Raw genomic sequence first — 10,000 nt, forward strand, 5'->3', positions numbered from 1 at the left:
ATGGGGACTTCCATTTCTGCAGAGTTTACTTTAAGTTCCATTACCCGCTTTACATACTCATGTGGATAGACATGTGGCAATGCCTTAAGAGTAAGCAAAGATCCTGTCAATATGCCGGCCACTACACGAGTAAATTTTCGAGATATCATCATGTCAGTGGAACTCGGAGGAGAAATCGGATATCACTCGACGGACACTTTACGATACATATACTAAGTCTGATGGGACACAGAATGCCCAATCTGACTTAGAGGGAAAGAAAGTATGTGGCTGACAATCAGTACAATCGGATTGACCCTTGTATTTGCTTCCTCTCTGCTCGTCTTTGTGTACTGGTAAGTAATTAAGTAGGTTTTTTTCTAGTATGGTCACGGCCGCATTTCACGTTCATAATGATAAGTCTTAGTTTTGTGCCTTTCGTGGTACTCCCAGGCAACTTTCGACCACTTCCGGCCTTGCGCGACTGCTGTCTGTCAGGAAGATTACATCATCAGTTGACATCTTGGGTCTCTTGGAGGGGAAGGGACGGAGATTTAAGTTACAACTCTACTCAGTATAAGCAGAATCCTTATCCATGAGGCCATTGTCTTACTGACCGATCCTTGCAGGAAGGTTTGCAACTCCCTGTACGTCTTCCATGGCATATTTAATTGAACTTGTAAAAATTGAATCACTCGAATTTCAGCTCCTGGGTGATAAGTTGTTTTCAAATACCTCATCTTTACTTGAGAGAAAGTTCGGAAATCCTTCTCTGATCTGATATCAATGTCTCCCCTGAATGTTTATGCCCGGGGGGGGGGGGGGGGGGGTACTCGATGTATCCCTGGTTGGGGAGGTGCGGCGCGGCCCCTCATAAACTGACCCTGTTTAAGACAAATATCGCTGATTTTCCTACCCATTTTAAGACAGAATTCCGATTTTTGATACCCTGTTTAAGACATTTAACCCAGTTTAAGACAAAAATTGATAAATTGATACCCTGATTAAGACAAAAAATGATAAATTCGATACCCTGTTCAAGACAAAAATCCTGAAAAACATACCCTGGCTGGCCGCACGTCCCCATTAAGCCCTTATAAGGGAGTACCCCCCCCCCCCCCCCCCCCGGGTGTTTATGGCAACCAATGAGGCTCTGGTTGGTATATTCAAGATAACATGGGCTAATTGACCTAATCGGCTAACTCAATGTTGTACCCAATTCAAATCTCCCGGAACTAAGATTCTTTGTGTATTGTATTTGCTTGATAATGTAGCATTCATATTTAGATGATATGGAAATACCTGGAACAAAACGTTTTATTCCCAAAGGTTTTAATTGGGTACAACATTGAGTTAGGTCTATGTCAACAATATCTTAGCGTTTCACAATTTAATTTTCAGCCATTTGCATAGCGAAAATAAGATATTTCACTTTAAATTCCAAATGACAAAATAGACATACTTGTAGCTTTTATATGTGACTGTGTCATGGATGTTTACACAATGCATATTGTCATGTACAAAATGAAGGTTGTTGATTAATATCATATCTGGGAATAGAAGCGTGGCCAACTGAACTCTTAGGGCCTTGTGTGTGAGACCAAAAATTTAGTTCAGTCAGTTCGCATAGTATTTTGTGGATACGACATTGTTGACACATCCGTCTCAATTCAGGCAAAGGTCAAATTGACCACTCCCAGGGGAGGGAACTTATTCAGATTCCCATTAGATAACAGCTGTAGTTTTCAATGTAAAAATAAAAGGCATCTGTTAACTTTAGGCTTGTTCATGGAAAGATCTGGAAGGGCAGCAACTTTTGGGGAAGACCCACTTTTCCTTTAGAGGTGGCACTCAGGGAGCATGATGATCTGTTAGTCTCCCTCCTGTTTCAGCATCAAACTGTTTTAAGTTCTGTCAAGAGCTTTTTTGAAGACACTGAATGGCCCTGTGTAATGGTTGGAAGTGCATTTGAAGGATGTGTTCTCCCAAAGCACTTGGGAAGCAAAGGAGAAACAGCCGTTGAAATTGATTTCCTGTTCCGCTTGCCTCTTGCTGTGGCTGGGGAATCTCCAAAACAAAGGTTACAGTATGTGATGTTAAAACAAAAACCTGCCGAAGTGGTTTTAAAAGTTTCCAACCATTCAGTCCTATCATCAAATTATATTGGCATTGAAAGAAAAGCAGAAAATCTGATGGAGACTTTTTCGAGCAGAAGGCGAAGCACCTGTGAAATGGGAAGTTTTTTTGAAGCCGTGGAAGAAAACATCATTAAATCACTGGGGAAGGTTCGTGAGAAGAAACCAGGTGGAATGGAAATGGTATCAAGGAAAGACACACAACACTGTGAAGGTTTTTACCCTTCTATCAGAGTATCATTTTGTCGGCCAATCATAGAACGCTTGGATGAAATGCTGCAGCTTGATCCAGGTACATGGTCAGAAGATGTGTTGACAAATGCACAAATGCTATTTGTGAATCTCACAAACTGGTGCTCTGCCTTGTGGCCAACTAAGTATTTTAATTGTTACTTGGCCATTCAGTGTGAGTGGCCTAAAGAGGCAAGAATTCAGTGGATTGAAAGAGAACGTTTCTGGCCCAGCCATTCTGTTGTGGAAGAAGTTGCAAGGTCTTCTTGCTATTTGCTTCCCCTGTGGGAAAATTTTACACACACCGATGAACGAGACCACAATGTTATGAAATTTAAGATGACCTTCAGTGTGGCAGAAGTCTTACTGTTCTCAGAAACAGAACCAAAGGAAAAACAATGCATTGTGGTTCTAAAATCTCTTAAGGAGAAGTATTTCCTCCACTCTCAAATTATGTCATCATTTTCTATCAAGATGGTCTTCTTCTGGCATTTACAATCAACTTCTTTGCCTGAGCGCCAAAGTTTGGGAAGGGGTGAATTATTGGAAAGACTCCTCCACAACTTTATTGGGTTCTTGAGCGAGGGAAATTTGCCTCACTTTTTTATTCCTGAAATTAATCTTCTTGAGAATTTTGATGAAGCAGAGTTAATTGATACTGTTAAACAGTTGAAGAAAGTCAAGAATAGCTTGCTTGATTGTATCCATTCTGAACTCTTTCATTTCAAATGCACAACAGGACTTAATGAAGATCTTGCTAACAGAATTTTGTCCTTTGTGTAAAATTAAAAATGTTTAATCCATGATGGTTTGATGGTTCCTCAAGGTCAAGTGAGGCCTTTCAGGGTGTTGGAGCCTTGTCTGGTTTCTGCGTCTTTTCAATTATTACTAAAGCTGCAAATTTCTATGTTGCCTTCTTGATTTTCTTAAGTAAATTATTAAGTGTCTTTGCCTCCGCAACCTCCATTTTGGGATGGTCATGACTTTCTCATTTTGAAGTTTGCAGCTTATTCCTGTCACTTGTCCTACCCTGCCAGTTTTCAGTTTTGGGCAGGGAATTCATTAGTGGCCAAGCACCAGGCAAATTGACCAAATGTTGACACAACTTCGCCCTGTTGTTTTCACAATCTCTTCATTCCTTATTTTGCCAAAAAATTACAAATGCCTGGCAGAAAAACCCAGTCCCCGTTAATGAGACTGCTGGTTGTGTCTTCTTTCAAATTTCCCCCAAAATGGAGTCCTCTGATTGTTTCAACCCCAGGGGGAGGGACTCCCATTTAAAAAGGATGGGGGTGCTCATTGTACCTTTTATTTTAGGGGTTAAAAAAGCAGTTTTGGTACTGCTTAGGGTGTTCAGCCTCAAAAGGTCCACAGCGGGAGCTTTAGCGGTACCTTTTAGGGTATTGAGCCAAAAAATTATGACGGGAGACATTATGACAATTAACTAATTTCTAATTTTGTCTAATTAAAACCCATAATTTGGTCCCTCTTAGGGGTGAAAGAAATTTCATGCCACATCCACAAGACAGGATCTTGGTACCTCTTAGGGGTTCTTTTCAAAATTTCCAACGAGCACCCCTGTCTTTTTTATATGGGAGTCCCCTCCCCCCCCCTCCTGAGGTTTCACCCTTTTTCAAAGCATCTGTTAAAACATTTTTGGAACTTAGGTTTCCATGAGAAGCAACGAAAACAATGCAGAGTTATTGATTTCTGAGTTTGTAGTCATCAACTAGTATTTTAGTCAAAGATATTTAGAGGAATAAAATCTAAGGAACTGTTTCATAATATCCAAATGAGGATTGATGCAACCAATGACTAATAAAACACAACAAGTTTCAAGTATCCTTTTAACAGAATTGATTGTTTCCAATAAATTATTATTGATTGGTTCATTTGATTTGCATTAATAATATTTCCTGATTTCAGTTTAATACAGAGCCCCCAATTGGCACTCCAGCACTAGACACTTAAATAAAGCACAGCTGTGAACCTGTCTTAGTTAGTTGTTGGACATAACTCTTCCCGTAAACCAACAAAATGTAATCATTTCATTTCAATCACCATTTTTCTTGTCTAGGCCAGCCACATGGTGAAATCAGTATTTGCTATTTATAGTAAAACGGCTGTGCTCTTTTTATTTGGAAACATTTCAGTTTAAAATTAATTCCCTTTCTTAGTTTTTTGCTCTTTGAGAGCAATATATAAATACAGGACAGATTGCAGTTAAAGTAGAAGTATATATGTTTGTTGTTGTTGAGTGTCATTGTTTCCCTCTTAAATTACTATTAAATTAACCCATTTTTCACCTATTGCTGTAGGAGTGAGACTGAGTATAAATGCCAGACAATTTTCCTTGTCATTTGGGGGTGGTTCAAGAGTCTATGGGTTAAAAAAGCAAATTCATTGTGAAAATTGAATAATTTTTATTCCAAATTTGTTTTAGGATAACCAAAAGACAGGAGTCCAAGAAACAGGATGAAGAACTCGAGAGGGCTCTATTCAAGTATGAAAATTTCCTTTTGCTCAACATGGCTCAACATAAGTTGGTTTTTCATGCAATAAAAGCAGAGAGAATATTATGCCAATTGCAACAGTGTATTCTTCCAGTGGGGAGCATGTTTGAGGGTTCGCACATTGTGGAGTGCCCAACCAATGGTGTTGTCTCACAAGAAATGGATTTTATGGTCATTTTACCAGATGTAACTGCAACTGAAACAGAAGATGGAGTTTTACAGCTTGTCTCTGTCGAAGAATGCAATCCAGGGTATGCTAATCTTAAAGTAATGGATGCCACACGCATCACCTTACAGGACATCCCAGTGGTTCAAGAACGAGCAAGTGATCCATTGTCGATGTTTTACGAAGTCTACAATGATGAACTATTTCTTTCACACAAATTAGTGCGGGTGTTTGAGAGACGTGTGGAGTATGCAGTTTCCAGAGCTGTTGGAACGAAGTTTAAAAAAGGTCTTGATCTGGGCATGAAGAGAAAAACCATTGACGACTTTTATCCAGTTATGACTATATTCCTCAAGGAACCAATCCATTGTTTGATTTGGCCAGATCCAATGGCATGGCCTGATTCTGCTTTAGGTGCATTGTTTGACACTCTGTCAGTAACTCAAGGCTGTCAAAATGATCTTAATTGGCAAAATCAAATCATAGACATAGCACCAGCCATATTGTGTGATGTTCCAGTAGCTGTAAAAGATGAATGGCTCAAGCGAAAACGATGCTGGCCCAACCAGGAACTGGTAGAAAAAATCTCCCGGCTACAGTGTTACTTAATGGCAAAGCCACATCCATTCACCACAAACAGGTTATTGGAATGGAGATTTAGCTTCAGTTCAGCAGAACTTCTTCTCAGTTCTGTTATCAAACCTTGGCAAAAACAGTGTTTGATGGTATTGAAAGCATTGCGAAGAAAACATCTCCAGAAACCAAAAGTTATAGCTTCATATCACTTAAAAACTGTGCTGTTTCGTGTTTTAGAGTGCTTGCCAGAGAGGCATCTGAGAGAATCTGTTAGTAGGGGGGCTTTTTTAGTAAAGCTCCTTGGTGAACTAATATCTTGTGTGAGACACAAGAACTTGCCTAACTTTTTTATCCCCCAAAATAATATGTTCCGTCATTACGAAAACAAAGACCTTGAGACAGTTTTGGCAAGACTTGAAGATATGAGGGAAAATTTACTGTTATATCTCACAGATGATCTCTTCACAACTTCACCAACAGAGGAAAGAGAAGAAAAAGAATTCCAAGAAACATACTGGGGAGTTATTTAAGTTCCTGGCCTTGGATTGAAGGATTTTGGTGTTGCAACTCTCTGTGGTTAATTTGAATTTAATTAAATTATACAACTGTGGTAACTTAAAAGAACTGAACCCCTGAGCTGCCCCCATTGATGAGCAACTTTGTCTTCTGGTAAAATCCATAAGTGTCAATCTCAGAGGAAATGGATTAAAGACAATTCAAAATGTTTTGGAGTAAATGAAAACCTGTCTAAAATTGGGTTAACCCTTTCACTCCCAAGAGAGCCACTTATAGATTTTACTCTGTCTAATGCCAGACAATTTTACTCGTCAATGGGGAACCCTACGGGGGTGAAAGGGTTAACTCTCAGCCCTGGCACTCAACATGCTTCCCCCTTACATTTAAGTGGAGGTGTGCTGCTTGGTTTCGGTGGTCCTGCTTTAAAAGTAAACTGCTAAATGCAGGTGTGTGGGGGGGAGGTAGTCAAGATTATACTTGCCAATTTTTGGGGGCTGACCTTTCTTATTAGGAATTTTCACTATTTTTTTCCATGTACTTGTGAATACCCATAATTTCCCAAGGACTGAAAAATTGTCAGGAAAATTTCAATCAAAGCTATGGATTATTTTTTCCTGCTAGTAGTGGTCTCTTTTCTTTTGTGTTCGCTGGGCTCAGGAGTATAGGAAAGGAGACCTCGTCCACCCCATGATGTTTGGCGACTGTGACTTGAGCCCGCTGTGTCTTGTGCATTGCTTTACAGTAATTCCACTGTTGTTGTAAAGTGAGCCCACAGAAAATGAAGTATCATATGCAGATTTGGTTGCCAAGTAACTGCCTCACATGCTCAACACAGCGAGTTTCTACCCATGGGAGACATATTTTCCTGTACTTGTCAGCCCTGTGAATGCAAAAAGACAAGAGACCTCTGCTAGCAGGAAAGGAATGTTCTTGTACCATGTGGCAAAGGAAATGGCCGACACTATTTTTTTGAGAATGTGAAAAAATAACAGCATAATCCTAGTTACTGCTTTTCAAAAACCATAATAACCTCTAAGTTTAGCATTCCTAATTTAATTTCACACAACAAAGATTCCTTAATCTTTCCCCAGAGCATCTCAGTGTAGCGAGGCCTGTTATGATGCAGCTTCAGTTTTCCCTTGATGTGGAGTTCAGTGGTTACAAACTTGACAAAAAATCTTGTAAACTCGAGCTTTCACCTGTTCCAGCAGATTGGTGTTGCAAGATTCTCTTAAGTTTACCTATGCGCCTTCTTTGTCGCATATTTCCAGATTTTGATGAAATAGCATTGCCATCTTTATCCAAGCTAGTGTTTCCTGGAGTTGACAACACCAAATTGTGGACATTAGATGCATTGGTTGTCCTACTTGACTGAGGGGTGTTGGATGTCTCTGATCTTAGATGGCCTGTGTGAAAGGAATGTTTACCACACTTCTTACAGAACACGCTGACGTGGTTCGCGTTTCGTGGAAGCCTCATAAATTCTCCATGTCTCTTGTGGTAGTTCTTTTCTTCTTTGTTGTTGACCCTCGTCTGTTTTTGTTTCTTTGTTTTGCGATGCTTTGTAAGAGCTCTCACGCGACAGTTTTCAGCCGAAAACAATTCAAAACAGTGCTGGCAATATTTCAGCGTCAAGTCATAATCATCACCAATTGATTTTCCAATTTCGCTGCGGTAAAACCGTGATAATGCAGGATTTTGTTGCGAACACTGCATGGCCAACCTCCATAAGTGTTGAACAACTGAACATTTTCTTGTATCGGACTCGATCGACTCGATCGACTCCATATTGGATTCCGTTCCGCTGACTTTAGAGTATGCGCATAGTGTTTTCTTTTGAACTCGCGCAACCGCGGGAAGTGAAGTGGAAAATGGCGGCGAACCTCAGCAAAGTTGCTGGAATGGGTTCGTGTATCAACGGTCACGTAGTTCAAAACGACAGCGTGATGTCGGAACCGCTACAAGGACAAGAAAAAGTGGCTATACTAGATGCCGGAGCACAGTATGGCAAGGTGAGATTACCTTCTAGTTTTGCGGAAAATCATGAAAAACCGAAGATTGCCTGATTATTTTGTTTATCATTTTCGATCCCGTTGCGTTAGACAGTGTTTTTGGATTTTGGGGAGGATGATCATGGAGAAAATCAATATTTTTGCTTTAGTTTCATGGAATATTATCCATACGTAAGGGCATGTTGTGACGGTCACATAAAAAGCACATTGTAACAAAACCCGCTCGTCGTGAAATCGACCTTTCCTGTTTGTTGCTATTTTGTTAGAGTGTCACGATGTTGATATATTGACGCGGGGATTTTTCATCGATGGCTCCGAGTAAAGGAGATGGACGTTAAAATCCGTCGTTCGTGCTTGATTTTATACACAGACTTCTGGCAGATAATTGCGTGAGACATGTGTTTCATATTAACGGGAAATTAGTCAGATGGCGTGAATCAGATAGATCTGCTGTTTTCTACTGTATCTCTGTGAAGTTCTGGCCCCAGCTGTTTTAAGGGTGGATAGCGCCATCCACAGAATAAATCACTATCCACTGGATAATTCAATTGCGTTCGCTAGTGTTTATCCGCTGGATACCGTTATCCACCTTTTGAACAACTGAAGCCTGATGAGCAGCAAAACATATTCTGTTCAGCATTTTATCCGGATAATGTGGAGATTGTTTCTGTTTTGCAAATTACAGTTTGGGTTTTTGTCACATTTAAGATAAAGGATAAATAAAAAAACGTTAATTTTCCATATAATTAAGGGTTTTACTCCAGTTGCTTATATACCAGTCAAAGTAAATCCCTGCCCGGGCCATAGCGGGGAATTGCGGGGACTTAAACTTATTTTCACTCAACTTTGGTCCCCCCCCAACAAGAGCAACACCAAATAAAAAAATCTTCTCTCACTTTGCTACATTTTACAAAATCAACGGCAGGATTCTGGAAGCCGACCAGAAAAGGTACACAAGTTATCATCATGTGCATGGATTAATTTCAGAAATGCTGGAGACAATGCATGAGAATGATCTATTTAATAATATGTTTCCAGAGTTTTCGAATGTGGTACATATTCTTGCAGTGATAGCTGCTACAGCGTGTTCTGCAGAACGATCATTCAGTGAGGTGCACAGATTGAAAACGTACCCCTACAGCACCACCAACAACGTGTCAGTAACATCGCACGTAGTAACATTGAAAGGGTATAATTTGCCAGCTCTGAAGTCAACAATGACATAGATGAATAAAGTTCATTCAGTTCTCTTGTAGTTATCAAACTAAATTATCAAACCAAGTTATTATGCTATTAATAAAATTAAATATCTAAACATAATTATATAAGACTATTTAAAAATTTTGATATATAAAATAGTAGAAGTAATTACTCAAAGTACTTAAACATGAAAAAGTCCTCTGATCTTTTGGTTCTACAAGTTACACAGTTCTTAGATAGATATACGTTATCTTATTTATTCCTTAACCCATAAAGGCAGTCAGCACTGACACGTTTTGGCAAGTGATTATGTAGTGGATGCCCCTTAACTTTGATTTTGTCCATATATTGTAAACAGAGGAAGTGTCTTCTGGTGCTAATGAATCTAGTTGAGCCTGCTGGGGAGCATCATTATAGCTCTCAATAGATGGAAATATGATTCTCAGAGCTCACTTTTGTACTGACTCAAGTTTGTCAGCCAGTGTACCAGGGATCTGCCAAAGACGAACTGCGTATTCTATGACTGGTCTAAATATACATTGTAGTACTGAGGTACACCTGTAAAATACTTTCTTGATCCACTCCAACACATTGTAGTATTTGTTAGGAGTACAGCCTCTTACATGCCTTCTTGCAAATGTAGTCGATGTGAATGTCCCACTTAAGATCATT

At 39.7% G+C, this 10,000-nt stretch overlaps 4 protein-coding genes across 8 annotated transcripts in view; 2 read left to right on the top strand and 2 right to left on the bottom strand.

The window, feature by feature from the left end:
* LOC137997991 (transmembrane protein 177-like) overlaps positions 1-193 on the bottom strand; it is a 3,390-nt gene extending 3,197 nt beyond the window's left edge. Inside the window, exon 1 of the mRNA XM_068844367.1 lies at positions 1-193. This exon is cut by the window's left edge and continues 770 nt beyond it. Within this exon, the coding sequence (XP_068700468.1) occupies positions 1-152 (152 nt within the window). The 5' untranslated portion in view covers positions 153-193.
* LOC137997989 (uncharacterized) lies at positions 178-7,270 on the top strand. Of its 5 annotated transcripts, none has more exons than XM_068844361.1 (2): positions 178-335; positions 1,760-4,874. In XM_068844361.1, the coding sequence occupies exons 1-2, from the start codon at positions 265-267 to the stop codon at positions 3,126-3,128; spliced, it is 1,440 nt and encodes a 479-aa protein (XP_068700462.1). In that variant the 5' UTR covers positions 178-264; the 3' UTR covers positions 3,129-4,874. The 5 variants fall into 5 exon arrangements, with proteins under 5 accessions (XP_068700462.1, XP_068700463.1, XP_068700466.1 ...); XM_068844362.1 differs by having other exon boundaries at positions 218-335; positions 4,789-7,270; XM_068844365.1 differs by lacking the exon at positions 178-335 and adding an exon at positions 498-626.
* A 4-nt stretch (positions 7,271-7,274) lies between these two features.
* LOC137996235 (UPF0711 protein C18orf21 homolog) lies at positions 7,275-7,904 on the bottom strand. The gene has a single exon (XM_068841650.1). It carries the CDS (start codon positions 7,902-7,904, stop codon positions 7,275-7,277), a length of 630 nt encoding a protein of 209 aa, XP_068697751.1.
* A 37-nt stretch (positions 7,905-7,941) lies between these two features.
* LOC137997988 (GMP synthase [glutamine-hydrolyzing]-like) overlaps positions 7,942-10,000 on the top strand; it is a 28,021-nt gene continuing 25,962 nt past the window's right edge. The window contains exon 1 of the mRNA XM_068844360.1: positions 7,942-8,128. Coding sequence (XP_068700461.1) covers positions 7,988-8,128 — 141 coding nt within the window. The 5' untranslated portion in view covers positions 7,942-7,987. The remainder of the gene's footprint in view (positions 8,129-10,000) is intronic.

Source organism: Montipora foliosa, chromosome 3, assembly GCF_036669935.1.
Source record: "Montipora foliosa isolate CH-2021 chromosome 3, ASM3666993v2, whole genome shotgun sequence".
In the NCBI taxonomy this organism is placed as follows: Eukaryota; Metazoa; Cnidaria; class Anthozoa; order Scleractinia; family Acroporidae; genus Montipora; species Montipora foliosa.